This window comes from Falco rusticolus, chromosome 5, assembly GCF_015220075.1.
Source record: "Falco rusticolus isolate bFalRus1 chromosome 5, bFalRus1.pri, whole genome shotgun sequence".
NCBI lineage: Eukaryota > Metazoa > Chordata > Aves > Falconiformes > Falconidae > Falco > Falco rusticolus.
In genome coordinates this window covers 91,662,702-91,679,753 of record NC_051191.1, presented here as the reverse complement: position 1 = coordinate 91,679,753, position 17,052 = coordinate 91,662,702, and the positions used below count along the sequence as shown (strand labels likewise).

The 17,052-nt window shown below is 49.4% G+C and overlaps 1 protein-coding gene across 1 annotated transcript; it reads left to right on the top strand.

Annotated features, from left to right (window-relative positions):
• Positions 1 to 1,301: 1,301 nt before the first annotated feature.
• Positions 1,302 to 16,918, top strand: LPCAT3 (lysophosphatidylcholine acyltransferase 3). The gene is made up of 13 exons (XM_037388251.1): positions 1,302 to 1,475; positions 10,982 to 11,089; positions 11,210 to 11,316; positions 11,470 to 11,563; positions 11,689 to 11,726; positions 12,805 to 12,983; positions 13,406 to 13,514; positions 14,214 to 14,300; positions 14,614 to 14,780; positions 15,390 to 15,537; positions 16,060 to 16,218; positions 16,314 to 16,440; positions 16,566 to 16,918. The coding sequence occupies exons 1-12, from the start codon at positions 1,379 to 1,381 to the stop codon at positions 16,428 to 16,430; spliced, it is 1,410 nt and encodes a 469-aa protein (XP_037244148.1). The 5' UTR covers positions 1,302 to 1,378; the 3' UTR covers positions 16,431 to 16,440; positions 16,566 to 16,918.
• Positions 16,919 to 17,052: the final 134 nt, after the last annotated feature.

Here is a 17,052-nt window from a genome sequence, read left to right as displayed (position 1 = left end):
GGACCACTGGATAGGTAACTAGGGCATTGATACTGAGGAATCTGGATTTGTTTGGCCTGTGAAAAGAGAAGGGCAAGGTGAGGCAACGTTTTTAGCCTGGTCTCCTAAGTAAATGAGGTCTACGTGGGCATGTTGCCCCTCAGTCCCTCTCCCAGACTTAACAAGAAATGGAATCTAATTAAAGTGCTACTGCCTAAAAGGTAGTTATAAAGAGGATGGAGTCAGACCCTTCCCAGGACGAGGCAATGCGCATGTGACAACAGAGGCAATTCAGAGTATAATCCGGAAAAAAACACCTCCCCCAAAGCATGGTTCAGCACTGGCTCAGGTGTCCGGGGAGGCTGGAAGCACTCCACTAAGGGAAATGTAAAGCAATTGCCTGGGCAATGCCCTGAGCAAAGTGATCCAGCTTTGAAACCCTGCTTGTGTGCAGGGGTTTGGATCAGAGACCTCTAAAGGCTCCTTTTCATACAAACCTTTGTGTGAGCGAGTGCTTCCCCCTCCAGCTAAGTCTGGGCAATGCCGCCCGCCTGAACGACACACCAGGAATATGGTAACACAAACAAGGGGAAGAGGATCGCGTCCATCGCACCTGAAGCACTTGCTGAGGAGAACCTGGGTTGCACTGATGGACATCTGCGTGAAGGGACACACCTAGAAGGTCCTCCAGTGGATGAGTTATGAGGAGGCTGTGTAGGCAGAGCTGGTCAGTGACTACAGAGCTGGAGGCCACAGAGACACGGTGAGGGATGGTGCTGCCATAATGCCTGGTATGGGAAACAAGTCAATGTGGGCTGCAAACGCCAAGCACCGACAGCCTGTCTGCCAGGAGCCCAGCGGGGTGGCGGGACCCAGCAGTGCCGGGGAGGCTCAGTAGTGTGCCTTGTCCCCGGCCAGCAGAGCAGCACCCCATGCTGAGGCCCAGGCCCAGCCTCGCTCCCGTGACCGTTGCCCCCACGCGCCCTCACCGCGCGCCTCGTGCCCGCGAGTAACCCCACTCCGCCCCGCCTCCCCCCCCCCCTCCGCGGCTCTCTCCTGTCCCGCCGCAGCCAATGGGGAGGCGGGGGCTCCGCCTCCCTCTCCCGGCCCCGCCCACCATCGCCCTCGCCGAGCCCCGCCCCCGGCAGCCCTGCCTCCAATCATTGGCCAGCGGGAAGAGCCCGCGGCACCGCCCCCTCCGCGGGGTAACCTTTGCCTTAGTGAGCGCAGGGCCCGCCCCGCTGCCACCCGAAGCCCAATCGGAGGCGTCCTGGGGGCGTGGCCGGCGCGGCGCAGCCAATGGGCGTGGAGGGGGCCGCGAGCGGTGCGGGGGCCGCGGTGGCTGGTGCCGCTGCCGGGTGCGAGGGGCGGCCGGCCGGCGGGGTGGCCGGCGGGGAAGATGGCGGTGGCGGGGTCCGGCTGGGGCCTGGCCCAGCTGGCCGAGGCCCTGGGCTCCTCGGAGCAGGCGCTGCGCCTCATCGTGTCCATCCTGATGGGTAAGGGCAGGGCAGAGGGCGCGGCGGTGGCGGGGAGGGGGGCGGACTGGTCTGGCGCCCCGGACAGGGCGCTTCGCCCGCCGTGGGACCGGGCGACCCCGCCGGGCCGGGCCGCGTCGCGTCGGGGCCGGGCAGCGCCTTGCCGGTGCGGAGCAGCACCTGTGGCAGCGCCGCCGGGCCAGGCCACGTGTGCACAGAGCCGGTGGGCGACCCCCCGGCCCGGCCCGGGGCCCGGCTGGTGTCCCCGGGACGTGGCGCGCAGCAGCTGCCCGGGGGGAGCCCTGGGCGACCCTCCGGCCGTGCCGGTGGAGGGGCGGGACGTGCTCGGGGGCCAACGGGTCTCCCCGCAGGAGGCCGGGGCGCGGCCGGGGAGGGCAGCCCTGGGGGGCAGGCATCCCCCCGGGGGCCTGGGGGGCAGGCAGCCTTGGGCTGGGGAGTGGGCAGGCTGCCGGGCCTGGGGGGCAAGCACCCTGGAGCTGGGGAGCAGGCAGGCATCTGGGGGGCTGGGGGACAGGCACCGGGGGGACAGGCTGCGGGGCAGGCAGGCAGCTTCGGTCTGGGGGTCAGCCTGCAGGGTTGGGGGGCAGGCACCCTGGGGCTGGAGGTCAGGCACCCCGCACCCCGAGGCTGCGGGGCAGAGCCCGCTGGTGTGACCTGCGGAGCCAGCTGCTGGGTGCTGCGAAACGAGCCCGGGCCTGGTCCCCATCCTGAGCTGTGTTTTGAGCACGGGAACTTTGCCTGCAGTTGTCTCTCCGGGAGCACCAGGTGCTGCCTGTGTAGCCTGTGGCTGGGGATGTGTGCTCGGGAAGCCCCTCAGCCCCTCTGGGATGTTGCCGTCTCCAAGCATGGGCAGGTCTCTGCCAAGAGCCATTACTAGCGTCTGTGGCAATCCTGGAACTGTGCAAGGGCGGCATGTCATCATGGGCACTGCCAGGTAGGGCCGGCAAAGCCAGCGAGCCAAGCAGCCAGAAGAGCCGGGATGTTGTGTGTTCTCCACCTGCGATGCGAAGCATCTTCCAAAAGCTGCACTGCTTGTGCTTATCCAGACATGAGGGAGCAAAGTCGGATGTAACATGGTTAAGGCAGGGCTAGAGTCATGGTGCAGGCTAACAACTGAGGGGGAAGTTATAGCTCCCAAAACATTAATTCAAGTGTTTGTATACATGCTATCTACATCTCTGCAGACACCCAATGAAACTTGGGCTTTTGAAAGCTTTTGGTGGTGCAGTCACCTAGCAGAGGCATTAAAAGCTTTCCTCTGAACCTAAAAGTATATTTGAAATGATACAGCTGCTGTTGTGTGATCTGTCAGAGTTGCTTTGGCTAATTAGAAGTATAGTTTTTAAAAAGAGGTGCAAGAAAAGTTTGTCACTTAATAACTGTGGCCCAGACCAGTCTTATTTCTGTCTGGTTTAATCTATGATGTGTAAGGTCAAACTGAACGAAAACATTCTTCGCGTCAAGGGTAGATACAGGGGACTAAACTTAGTATCATTTTGAACTTCACTTAGAAGTTAATTAAACCAAACTTCTATAAAGAAAAAAAGTTAAGTAATGGGAAACATATACAGGGCACACACATAAGTCAGTGTGAATTAATCTAGCAGCTCCCACAGCTGAATGGGAAAAGTCCTGTGTTCTTTTCTCCCACGTCTGCCTCTGGGACTTTAATTGCAGTCTGGTTGAATTGACTTGCCTGGCAGAAACGTAAACCAGAAAAAGCTGATAGTTTACTACCAGCTTAGTTAACTGAACCAACCAAGGAACTAGTCTGACAAGTGCTGATGCAGAAAAGGTGTTAGAAAGTGTATGTGGAGGCAGGCGTCTGCAGTAGGGCAATGCCATTGCTGAATGCACCCAGAATGTACTCTCAGAGTTCCTTCTTACTAGTGGTAGGCTAGAACATGACATTGGAAGGGCTAGTTGCTGCTTGGTGCCTTATGGGTGAGCAAAACCACTTCTTTGAAATGAACAGCAGATAATTATCATCTTAATGGTAAGAGGTGCCCATTGCAGCCAGTAGATTCGTTAAGTGTGAGATTTGTGTGTGTCATTACAAATAGTTCACTTACAGTATTGTCACTAAGCCACCGAGACAAGGCAGTGTCCCTTCCTGAGTTAGGCCACTCACTATTTTGTGTAAAGTCTTAAAGGATCTTTATAATTTGTGTTAAAATTCTGGGAATCGGGGACTGGGAACCCACTTGCATCTATTTCCCCTGCATACCTGAAATGTGTTACCAAACCAGGAGGCTGGAGCTGCACATTTCCCAGCCCTTTCTCCCTAGCTCAGTATCTCTTAATTATGTGCAACTGAAGGCGTAAAGTCAGCTCAAAGGCATGCAAAACAGTCTTGCCTGTTGCTTGGTGCTCTTGCAGGTTGTGTAGATGGAGCCACTCAGGCAGAGGGGATTTACTCTGACTTTCCTGCTTAATGTATAGGTAGTAAAGCATTATACCATTATGTTAAAAGGAAGAGCCAAGCACCACCCTAGAGCAGTGAGAGAGGAGAGTGGGAGGAGTTCCTTAACCCAGCAGCAGCAAAGAAATGTTCAGCATGGCCCAGCAATGCACACTCGCAGCCCAGAAAGCCCCCCGAGCCCTGGGCTGCATCCCCAGCAGCGTGGTCGAGGGAGGGGGCTCTGCCCCTCTGTCCCGCTCGGGTGAGACCCCCTGCAGCACTGCCTCCAGCTCGGGGCACCCAGTATAAGGACCCATCGGAGCGGGTCCAGAGGAGGCCACGAGGATGCTCAGGGGGCTGGAGTCCTCTGCTCTGCAGACAGGCTGAGCGCTGGGGGTGTTCAGCCCGGAGAAGGCTCCAGAAGACCTTGGGGCACCTTCCAGTGCCTGAAAGAGCCAGCAAGAAAGCTGGAGAGGGGCTTTTTACAAGGGCATGTAGCAATAGGACCAGGAGGTTTAAACTAAAAGAAGGGAGATTTAGATTAGGTATCAGGAATAAATTCTTCACTGTGAAGGTGGTGAGACACTGGCCCAGGCTGCCCAGAGCAGCTGTGGGTGCCCCATCCCTGGCAGGGCTCAGGGCCAGGTTGGACGGGGCTGGGAGCGACCTGGGCTGGTGGGGGGTGTCCCTGCCTGTGACAGGGGTTGGAAGTAGAGGATCTTTAATGTCTCTTCCAACCCAAACCATCCTATGATTCTGTTATTTAATTGCAGCTTAGCTTACAATCCTTTTAATGTGACTGAAAGCCTTAAGCTGGTTGGTAATGCAACTAGCACTGATGACCACTGCCTGGGGTGGCATGGAGTATAACTGAAAGGCATTTCTAAAAGCTGGAAATGGCACTGGGACAGGGAAGGTTTGGCTTTTCCTTCCCTTCCTACATTTCAGGCATTGGAATAGATTCAGGACAAAAACTGTTTTTGTTGGCTGCATCTAATGCTGCTGAATTATTTCAGAACAAGACCATGTGGATGAAGCGCGGTACTCTGTTCCAAAAATGGATTAAAAAGTTGTTGCTTAGTTCTCCCTCTGTGTTGCAGTTTACCATCTAGACTGTGCAGTTCTACTGTGACAACTGTTTCTAGGGTTTTGCTGTTCAGGAGATCACCAGAAAGTGGTAAAAATAGCCTTCTGAAAAAGAGGAAGAATCGCAAAAGACTTTGTAACTTCTTACGTTAATTTCCAGAGAAAGCTGTATTATTGTTGAAAAAGTAGTCTGAATGGACTCTTCTTGATGCAGAGTAAGTGTGTTCACTTAGTCATGATCTGAAATAGCCAAAAGAAGTAATTTAAAACTGTTGACATTCTGCCACTACTGAAGAAAAAAAAAAAAGTAGTATAGGGGAAAACGAGAGGAGAAAGGAGGAAAGAAGAGCAACCAAGAACAGAAATTGGAGTAGTCCTACAGGGTGCCGCGCTTTCTCAGTGAGCAAGCGGAGATTGTAACAGCACGTTGCTGAGCAAGTTACAGGATTTTAATTACAGCTTTGTATTTAAATCGGAGACACCTTCTATACATCCTGCAATTTTCAAGCAAAGAATATGAGAATAAGAGTCCGTTACTCATATTGTACAAGATAAAAAACTTACTTCAACGTTCCCATATGTGGAAATTTGCCTAAACAACCTTTGAAGAAATGAGGCTGCAGTTTGGCGGTATTAGCAACAGCAGCTAGCACAGATCTGGACCCTGTCATTTTAAAAAAACTGTGGTGTGACTTAGGTCTGTCAATCATACGAAAATGTCTTTGGAGAGGTGTACTCTACCTGGCATTCTTCAGTAGGTCCAGGGCTCCCTCTTCCTCCCGGAGAAGCTCTGTCTTTAGGTCCACATGGAAGACACTGGTGGCCTTGGCTCCATACCTACAGTTACCTTCCAGCTGCCGGAGAAAGCAGCCTGAACCAGCGCTGTCCTGGCCCCGTGGCGGAGGGAGCTGGGGAGCCCCTCCGGTGGTGCAAAGGAGAGGAGGGGTTTTCTGTCCTGCTGCTCTTGTCCTCCCATGATGGGAGACAGATTTCTTTCCTGCTGTCACCACTCAAAGCATAAGCCAGGATACAGGAGGCCTCCTGGCACTATATATTTAAGACTTTAGGTTGACCTTTTGTGTGGCTGTATGATCCCAAATAATTAAAGACACTTACCTGGCCGTGCTGTTCCACAGTGGCTGGCCAGCTACCTGGTGTGCTCTGCTGCATGGTAGAGAGGGGCCAACAGAGTGCTTACAGCCTGGAGCCAGAGCTGACCTTGCTGCTCTGCCCAGACCTGCCAGGAAAAGCACCGGGAAGCGTTCCCTCACCTACAGACGTGGCCGTGGCTGCAGGGAGTTACGCGTTCCTACTGAACGGGTGCCAGAAACCAGCTGCTTTGCTGGCAAGTGGTTTTATCTCCTCTTCTACCTCTCACTAATTCTTTTACATCCTCTGCTTATTCCTGCTGTCTGCATCCTGAAGGTTTTTATGCTAAGTGGACTTCTCCCTGCGGTCACCCGTAGCTGATGGCTTATCCCAAACCAAGTTCCCTGTGGGTCAGCTGGGTGGGAGCTTACTGAAGGGAGGCAAACAGCTGGGCGTAACTGGTAAGAGATGGGAGAAATTTTAAGAGGCAGCACTGTCCTGTCACAGAGCACTCTTGATGTTTGGACTCTTAACTTCAAACATGTCTTATTCCTTAAATAACTAGAATAAAAAATAGAAGAGGGTGCTGCGTAGTGCTACACACTGTGCCTATACCAGCAGTAAACGGTGCAGTAGGAGCAGATCTGTAGAGCAGGCTTGTCTGTGTGCAGCACCTGACAGCTTTGGAGCACTTACACTGGATTTGCTTCAGTCTGGCCGTACAGACCGAGCGCCTGGCAGAGCATTTTCAGTTCAGTTTCACCTGAAAAGGGTCCTGTTCACGTGCTTGGCAGCAGTCTTGCTATGCAAGCTAAAGCACCATCAGTGCACTTTAAAAGTACACTCCTGGGCTGAATTAGAGTACTCATGTATATGCGCCCAGTGTTGAACAAGGTGTGGGACTTTTGCAGTATTATAGGGAGAAAGGGAATACTTTTGAAGTCAGAGTATTAGGTAAGGCTTATATTTTAACATGTCTTTTTCCTGTTGTCCCTTTCCTTTTAGATTTAGCACTCTTACAAGAAAATGAAGTCAGTTGATCTGCTAGATGTTAACAAAGGTGGAGTTAACTGATCAGTAAAAGGGAGAAGAGGAAAAATAGTGTGATCGGCGCTCTTGAAGATGAAACAGAGCTACTGCATATGAAAGGGGAAATAATGGGAGCAGAGATGAAAAGAATGTTTCTGGTGTTCTTATTTGCAGCTTTATCTCTGGGAAAAGACAGGCATCTTCACCACCCATTCCAGAAGATGGCAAACTTGACAGTGCTATTTTTGCTCAGAATTAGAACTTTCCTCCTGCCTAATCCAGACTTTTGATCATTTACGTCTTTTGCTTGGTTAGATTCCTGTATCTGTGGTCAACCTGGGCATTGTGCAGTGGTCCATTACTCTCCTAAATGGCTCTGACCAAGAAGCTGACCTTGTCCTTTCCTTCCAGCACTGGGGTTGTCTTAACCAGAGATCATCCTCTTGTTCCTGTGAGGTTAAAAAAAAAAGGAAGGAATTTATCAGCAGCAGCACGTCTCAGCTAGTTTATCCCTTTTATATCAGTTACTAATTCCCTTCTATAGAAAGTCTGTCTAGAGGCAAGAATCAACTCTGTATGCAGGCTGCTTTTCAAGCCCATGGTGCATAGAGAAGGAGAATTACTTCGGATCAGGGGGTCACCTTCTGTTTTCTCTAGGGGCGTTCCAGCCGGTTTGCTGCCTGAGGGAGCTGCGGAAGGGGGGTTCAGCAGCCGGGAGCTGCCGTGCAGGGTCCCTCCGCAGCAGGGAGCAGGGGCTCCGAGTCTCTTGCTGCTGAATGGCGATGGCCGAGCAGTGCGGTGGTGTGCCGCCGCCATCCTAAATGTGCCAGCGGGCTTGCCAGGAGGCAACGACAACTTCCAAAAGCGCTCTCCTGCTTTTGCTGCCCTAATTCAAGCTGCTTCAAGAGCACCATTGTGGGGCGGGAGTACTGCCGTTGTTCTCGGTGGGAATGGCTCGTTATTTAATAGGTGGTTTATGAGTGTTCGGAAGTGTGCAGCCCGCTGCTGATACATGGCACCTGCTGCCATTTGGGGTTAACGTTTGTATCTGCAGTGTGGGGCTGGCCCAGCTGTAAAACAGATCAGCGGGTGTGCAGCAGAGCTGTAAGCAGATTGCAGTCCAGAGTACTAGCAGGTTGCTCCAGCTATCAGGATTTAGGCTGATGTTGTGACTTTTGAACTGGAACAGCACTCGCGTAGTGCAAGACCAGTATTTAAGTCTGTGGCTTTCTAAAAATATATTCTCTGTCTGCAAGGGCTTGTAATGCTTTTTCCTTCAGAGCAGCGTTAGCCAAGCCACGGTAGGATTGCCCATGTAGAGCCAAAAAGGAGCGTGCCTGGCAGGTGAGGCAGGGCTTTGAAAGAGTAGGAACGCTGGCTGGGGATGGGAGAAAATAGCTAAAATTTCTGGGGTTTAGAAATTTAAGGTACATTATAGTATCCAGGCATAATTTAATTCTGTCTGCAGAAATGGCTAGAGCCAAAAAACCAGATATTTTTTCCCCTGATAAAAACATAATGTTTTGCAAGATTATATTGATTTTTGAGAGCAGGAAACCCTTGAAAACGTGGGTTTAAGACCATGTGTGTCAATGAACAGCAATAAACTGCTTTACATGTATTTCTGACCTGATTTTTCTCCCCTTGCTCAAAAGGGGGAAACAGCTTTCTACAGCAAACCTCAGTACTTTAACTTTTGATCTAAATGGATGGTAACACTTTAGATATTTTTTTTTTACCAGTTTCCATGTCACAAAGCCAATTATATGTTAATATGTATATATATTAATGTCTTTATTAAACTTCAGCAGGAAAATTGGCACATGAAAAAAGAATCCCTGCCTATGTCCGAGTAGAAGGCTGGTAGACGATACTATGGCTTTGGTGGGTTTGTGGGGTTTTTTTAAGTGCCGTGAATTGCTCTAACCCCTTGAGTCACTCCTGCATCCCCTGGGAGCCGGTGCGGCGGGCTGTCCTTGCCGGTTCCTTTCCCCCTCGGCTGGTGCTGGGGAGGCAGCGGGTGAGGGGACAGCATTGCGCACAGGGCTGAGGGGCAGGAGCATGTGCGGGGGCACCCGGCCGCTGCGGTGGGAGGGTGGGTGGGCAGCGGCGGGGTTACCAGGCTCGGCGGCTGAGGGGCCATGGCATGTGGGGCTGGCCAGGTGCTTGCGTTGAGAAAGCTCCCTCTGGCGTGGAAACCGGCACGGGACACAAAGGGAGGAAGGAACAGGATCAAGGACGCAGGGAGACTGAAAGAAGGGTGGCAAGAGTCTGGGGAAATGGGTTCCAGGCAGCAGCAGGCACACCTCTGGGCTCAGCAGGGCGTGCTGCCGTCCTGGGTCTAGAAGTTACCCCAGAAGTTCCAGACTGGGATGTTGGGGACGGAGGGGACCCTCGAACAGCTCCAGTCACACCCCAGCCTGTTCGCACCGCCGCAGCACCAGGCGTGTTGCATTTTACATAACGTGACAGAGTTTCTCGCCTCTTGAGCAGCCACTAGGTCTGGCCTTGCTTGATGGAAACCTTCCACCCATCAAACACTTCTTGGCAAAATACACGTTTCATCACCTTTAATTACTGCTCTGTGTAACGCATGACTACCTGCTGCTGCTGTTACTCCATTAGTGCAAGCAGCAGGGACCTGACTACCGACCGCCACGGATTCAGCTAGGCTCACAGGTGGTGTGGATGCCAGTATTGTGGTACATGATGTATTTCCCTTTTTTTTTTTTTTTTCCCCCTAGAAGAGATTTGTTTGTTTTGGTTTTAATCAGGATAAAAGAACACAGCTTGCAAAATAAAGTCATAAGTTACAAAATGCCAGAATTAAAATCGCTTTTGCTATCTCAGTTAAGCTTGTTGTACGCATTCTCACACTAATTGCATGAACAGACTTCACATACTACTCACAAGATGGACAATGCTTGCTGTGTCAATATGTATTAAAACGTAATACAATTACTGTCTGATATGTGGCAATTTCGTTGCATGCTATGTGAACCTCACCTAGACAAGAGCGTGTAGTTTACTCAGGGGTTTCTGTGTGGCAGCTCTCACCGTACTACCAGAGTGCTTCAGTAATGTTTGCTTCTCGCTAGAGCCACAGGTGAATAATCTGGAGGCATTCCTAAATTAGACTAGGAGCTAACACACAGAAAATGCAAGACACTCCTTCCACTTATCTGAGCTGTTCCAGAGGAAGTGCTTCTGACTTTGATTTTTTTTTTTTTTTTCTTTTCACAAATATTGCATGTGTAGTCCCAGTGAATTTTAGTTATGGCTTTGTGTGCCCAGTAGCTCACAAATGAGATGCAAATCTGAAGTTGGAGAGTTAGAAAAGAAAGTGTGTTCTGCTGGAGGTCACTTGAGGAACTGTGGGATTAAAGCTGTTCATCGTCTTGTAAGAACTTAGTGGGGTGGGAGTGTAGACTGAATTGTTTAGGACAAAGTAGTGGTATTAACCATAAAATTTCCCCCCTCCCCCCCTCCTTTTTTTTTTTTTTTTAATCTAGCTTCTTGCCACGTTCACTGTATTTGTCACAGAATCTGGAAATGAGTCAGAGGCTAAAGTTTGATTCATGTATTTCAGCATTATCCATCTCATGTATTGAATGAGGCCAGAAAAGGTAATGCTGAAATTTCTTGCACTTCAGTGTCAACTTTGATATAATTATGTTCCTTTTCTTCTGTATGATATTACAGAGTAATTCATCTGGCATCTATTCCCGAGATGGAAATACAGTATCAGGAACATACGCTGTGACCTGTGTTGATGATGTATCTGTGCAAAGTACAAAGTTCCTAATAGCATGTTCAGGAAAGCTGTCATCTGGACCATTACAAATGCTTGTCTACACTGGTTTACAACTCTTCCATCTTTTTTTTTCTCTCCTCTGCTCAGGATATCCTTTTGCCTTGTTCCAGCGCTATTTCCTCTTCCAGAAGGAGACCTACCTCATTCATCTCTACAATGTGTTCACAGGACTCTCAATTGCTTACTTCAATTTTGGTAAGATGAGTTTGGGAGGAGAGCGCTGCCTGGCCCAGGGCATGCTGCAGTTTGGGAGGAGACCTGTAGTGGGAAAATGTAATTTCTACTTCATTTCTCTCTCTCTTTCCCGTCCCACAGGGATGCAGTTCTTTCACTCCCTGCTATGTGTCCTAATCCAGTTCCTCATACTGAGACTAATGGGTCGCACAATCACTGCCGTCTTCACCACGTTCTTCTTTCAGATGGTAAAATTCTCTTTCTTACTGCCTCGGTTGGTAGAAAGGAGTCCTCTGTTCAGTTTTGCACTTCCCAGTAGCAACTGTGGGTGGAGAAGTGGAGACAGATCAAAACCAGCTGGAGGAATTAGTTTGAATAACCCAAACAATGGTTTCTTTCAGACATACCTTATGGCCGGGTATTACTTCACAGCCACAGAACATTATGACATCAAGTGGACAATGCCACATTGTGTCTTGACGCTCAAGTTGATCGGTGAGTGACACCTCCCTCCTATCTCTTGCACTGCAAGCCATGCCTCTGGGAAGAGAGGACTGCTTGCTTGTTCAGCCCAACCAGTCCATCCCAACAGTCTGAAGCCAGTTGTTTCTTACCTCTAGGTCTGGCCATCGATTACTATGATGGAGGAAAAGATCTGGTGAGTAAGACACTGTTTCTCCTTCGTTCCTCCTTCCCTATTCCAAGCCATTACTGTGAGCTAGAGGTCAGAAAATCAAGCTCGAAGGATGCGGGTTAGCAAGCTGCATTCATTGTTTGGTAAAAGCTGTAGCTGAGAGGGGGACTTCTGTGAGTGCCTGAAGGAGGGCGCTGAATTCTGGAGTCGAAAGAAATTGTTTGAAACAGAGACAGTAGTGATTAGAGTTGGACAAAAGTTGTTTCAGTCATGTCAGAATATTACTCTGCCCCTTCCAAATTCCCTATCATCTCCTTCCCCCAAGTCTGCTGCTTTAGATCCCTAATCCCCAACACTCTGTGTCTTGTGAGTAGCATACCTTTCACTTCCAGACCGTCAGCACTGGATCTCAGTTCCCATCTTCCTTCCCTTCGTTTAGTCACACCATATCCTTGTGAATCATTGCCCTTTACTGTTTGTTAGGGCCCTGGTTTTAGAGCAGATGAAACAGCGAGAGAAGTTGCACAGCATAACGTGTGGGAGAGAGCAGAATACTTGCTGCAGCCTCTTAATCCTGCTTCAAGTACCTGCCTTCCCTGTCTCCTGTTTGGGGCCAGCCCGAGTCTTTAGCACCCACAGAATCACTGCTGACTGCGAGAAAACAAGGCTGAGCTGAAATTTCCTATGCTGAAGTTTCAAGTATTTAAAGACAGTGAATTGTTGCATCAAGAAGTAGGAATTGTAGGATGATAAGGCCTCGGAAGCATACATGCGACTGTAGTCAGGGACGGGAATAGGTCAGATGCAGGGCTTTCACTACACCTACTACGCTGGTGGGGGTGCGTGTCAATAGATCCTGTCCATGTTTTGAGCTTATTTGGGAAAAGAGATCAGTGCAACTGGTCTCCACCATTGGATCTTGCTGCTGTTTGGAAGGGGTGTGGACAGAGGGGGCTGGGGAGGGGAATGGATGTGAAGTACAAAGTAGAAGGTCCTGTATACATGGAGAGCACAAACTGAGACCATTAGGGCTGAGAACGTAACGTCCAGAGCTAGTGTGAGATCCCCTAGGATGATGCTAACGCCACTCCCTTTGGTGCAGGAGTTCCTGACCCCTGAGCAGCGGCGATTTGCTGTCCGGGGAGTTCCTACCTTGCTGGAGGTCTCAGGATTCTCTTATTTCTATGGTGCCTTCATGGTGGGGCCTCAGTTCTCCATGACAGACTATCAGAAACTGGCAAGGGGTGAGATGACTGACGTTCAAGGCCAGAGACCCAATAGGTAATAAAAAGCCACTTAGCTCCTCACCTTCCTAAGATCCCAGAATGCTGAATCCTCCACATGTTCCCTGCAGCAGAGTGCCTTCTCACCTGGACACTAAAGTACTGTGACCAAAAGTGATTCATAATAGAAGTCAGTCTTTCAAAAGTAGCGCATAACTCTCTGCTTAATGCCCTAGCATTGTTCCAGGGCATGAACGCCAACAACCATTTGACATCTTTAGTACAGATCCGGTCCCAACCCCAGACCATTAGCATCCCAGCCTCCAAACAGAGGCATCTGCTGCTGCAGCGGAACGTGGTGACTCCCTACTGCTATCTTCCCTACCTCCTCTTCTCCACTTTTTGAAGTGTTTTAAAAATTGTGAGTTTGACAGACTCTTTCAAAGGCTTTTCTTTAACCTTCGTCTTTTCCTTTCTCAGTTTTGTGCCTGCTCTCAAGCGCCTGAGTCTGGGTCTCTTGTTTCTAGTAACCTATACCTTGTCAAGCCTGTACGTCTCTGATGAATACCTCATCTCAGATGATTATATGGTAAGTATTCATTTGGCAGTTCTGAAGAATTCCACTTCTCTGGTGGGCACTGGATCTACAAGAGTGGGTTATTTAGGTTTTTTTAGTTCTGCCTCTATTTAGAAATAAGTCAGCGACTAGTGATAAGCCTTTCCATGACTGATTTGGCTTTACAGCCTGTCCTGTGGGTTCCAGTTGATGTGTCCAGTAATGTGTTAAGCTGAACTGAACCAGATGAAAACTTTGGCAAATAAGAATTAATCTTAGATGCTACTGGTTTTGGAAACATAATGTATCTATTTGTGACTTAATGACCTTCCATTTAACCATGACATGCAAAGGACTTCACTAGAGTAACTTGCAAGGCTTACCAGAATCTTTGAGGTTCTTAGAAAACTCCTAACAAGTAATTCCTACCTGCAGATGATCAGTGTTTCTGTGTCAGTATGAATAAATGAAGGTGTGAATTGCGCACTGATTATGCGAATCCCAGAGTCTCCCTAAAGTACCCATTTCAGTGCAGCCAAATACTACCAAAGGGAGGAGAGTGAGGTGTAAATTTGCCTAAGACAGTAGCCTAGCAGTCCAGTCCATACAGCTGTCCCAACACGTACATTAGATCAAAACGAAAGACAGTGAAGAGATTTAATCCATCTTATCTCATTATTGCCACTCAGCTCCGGTTTTTATTTTTATTCTATTTCACTCTTCTCTCTGCAGGAGAAGCCTTTCTGGTTCCGCTGTGGTTACATATTGATCTGGGGCAAAATTATACTCTACAAATACGTAACTTGCTGGCTTGTTACGGTGAGTCTAGATGTCATTCCAGAAACAAATGACAAATGAACAAAGATTGTACCTTCGCAGATACCTGGTATGCTCTTGGACTTAGTGCTAAATGGGAGTAATCCAAATATCTGGCAACCAGTGCAGGTCAGTTTAGCTTGCTTTAAGTTAGCAAAGGCTAGCAATTAAAAAGCAGGTTTTAATCCATTTGTTCCACCTGTAGTGGTGCACTCTCCACTCAACACCGCATGTCTGAGCTTCCCCAGCTCTGTCTTTCCTAAAAAAGGGGGCAATGGTTTTTTTCCTCATCTTTCTTGTGAATCTTTTTCCATAGGAAGGTGTCTGCATCCTTGTTGGTCTGGGGTACAATGGGAAGGACCAGAATGGAAAGCCTTTGTGGAACGCCTGTGCCAACATGAAGGTCTGGCTGTATGAGACAACACCTTTGTTCACAGGGACCATTGCATCTTTCAACATCAACACCAATGCTTGGGTGGCCCGGTGAGCAGGACAAAATTCTGCTTCTATAATGTGTTGGTAACATTTGTGTCAACGGAACAAAGATCCTGGGCTGAGAGGGAGCATTAGAGGAAGAATCTGCCAGTTTTCAGTTCTTAGACTTTTCTTCCACATTTTGCTGCTGTGCCATTTGAAACAGTTTACTGGGTTAGACAGATCTTTTCGTTTAGTCCAAAAGAGTAGCTCATTAATATAGGCGAGCAGTTGACAGCACCAGGAGGGCAGAGGCTAGAATGGGGCTACAGCAAGCCCCTCAGCCTGCCTGGTCAAGCAGCCACGGAACTGCTCTGGTTCCTGCTCCTGCGCCAACGACTGAACCAGGCTTTGGTTTGGCACCTGCCAGGACACACAGCTGAATTGTGAAGTATTATTTCTGTGTGTTGTCAGATGAACTGCTTCTCCCCACCCTCTGGGATTTCTTTAAGACGAGGGGTGATGCACATTTTGCCCTGGGAAGGGGAACCATCCTGCTGTTTGTCACCACAGGGTGCACAAAGGCACACAGTCCCCTGGGCCCTGCATCTCTGACATGGAGAGGGGAGGACACAATAAAGCAGAAGCATTCTTGAGTTTGTTTCTTTTCTGCTCTAGCTACATCTTCAAGCGCCTGAAGTTCCTGGGTAACAAACTGCTGTCACAGGCGCTGGCCCTGTTATTCCTGGCTGTTTGGCACGGGCTGCACTCTGGCTACCTGGTGTGCTTTCAGATGGAGCTGCTTATAGTCATCGTTGAAAGACAGGTGCGTTTTGTCTGACCTACCAGCCTGCATTAGCCTTTCCCTGCAAGACTGGAAACAGCCACGCTGAAGGCTTTACTTGGATTAAATATGAAAAATGGCTGCTCACTTTGGAACTGGTTTTCAAACATGATACAGCTCTGTTCTCAAGAGTGCAGTAGGTTGCTCGCTTCTGCGTGGACAAGCCATAAATTTATTGCAGAAGCCAATGGGAAGAGACGGGGAGAACTTGGCACATGAGTGCAACTTCAGTGTGTGGCAGGGGAAAGGCTGGAAGACAAGCACATGAGATGAACACCTCCGCTAAATCTCCCAGTACAGAGAACAATAGTCCATATTTAAACTGTCAGTTTAAATAAAAAAAACCAACTTGGTGCAGGTTAGGGGACTTAGTCTAAAAAAGGAGTTAACTGCTCTAACAAAATTCATTTTACACAGCTAGATAGATAGTTTTGGCCCCAGAGCCTGCACATGTAGCCACAGAACACGCAGCTGATGAGAACTGTGCTTTTTCCTTTAAATTAGGTCATAAACCTTGTCCGGGACAGTCCCCTCCTAAGCACTCTAGCCTCCATCACTGCCTTGCAGCCCCTCTTCTACGTGCTGCAGCAGGCTAACCACTGGATGTTTATGGGTTACTCTCTGGTGCCATTTTGCCTTTTCACCTGGGACAAATGGATGAAGGTATTTAGTAACCACAAACAGAACCCCCACAACCACCCCTTTCCCTCCCTCCATCAGCTGCTTGCTGATCCTTAATCCTGCCTTTCTCTTTACAGGTGTACAGGTCTATTTATTTCTTTGGCCATGTGTTGTTCCTCACCTTATTATTGGTGTTGCCTTACATTCGCAGAGCAATTGTGCCACGAAAAGAAAAGCTAAAAAAAGCAGAGTAGCAGCCAAAAGGTAAGGCTGTACTAGGTAGAGAATCCCACACTTGGACTAGGAGGTGAAGTGGGGTGGCAGCATTACATCCCACAGTAAAGGCAAACATAAAAATTAATCAAAACAAGCACTTTTCTGTTTTTCAGATTGTACCACCTGTGCATTCATAGGAGTTGATTTAACACTCCAGAAGCAAAGCATCACCTGCCAAGTTTGCTGTGTTGAAGTACAACTTTTTTCAACGTGAGGAGGGGGAAAGAGAAAGCACAGGGTCAGAGACCCGCCAGGAGGGGAATGGAGTAAGCCTCCTTCCAGATCCTCCACCTTCTGTATGTTGCCTTATCTCTCTGCTGCCCTCCAGTCGGCACTTGTGTCTCTCAGCTGATACCAGATGATTGTAACACACTCAAGGCAGGCACTGTACTGGATTGGATGGGAGCCACCTTCTGACTTTTCTACGTTTGTCATCCAAGATAAAAATTGCTCCTGGTCTTTTTCATACCGGCTTCAGCTCCTTTCCTCTTGGGTACCTTGGTGCAGGAGTGTGAGCTGTCGCATGCCACTGAGCAAGGTGGTTCTACAGGACTGAGCAACATCAGCTGCAGGGGGAGCAGGGCACAGCTCAGAATTTCA

Coding starts and splice junctions, on each gene's coding strand:
- LPCAT3 (XM_037388251.1), top strand. CDS start 1,379: ATGGCGGTGGCGGGGTCCGGCTGGGGCCTGGCCCAGCTGGCCGAGGCC. Junction 13,515..14,213: donor TCATCTCAGATGATTATATG/GTAAGTATTCAT, acceptor TTCTCTCTGCAG/GAGAAGCCTTTCTGGTTCCG. Junction 15,538..16,059: donor TAGTCATCGTTGAAAGACAG/GTGCGTTTTGTC, acceptor CCTTTAAATTAG/GTCATAAACCTTGTCCGGGA.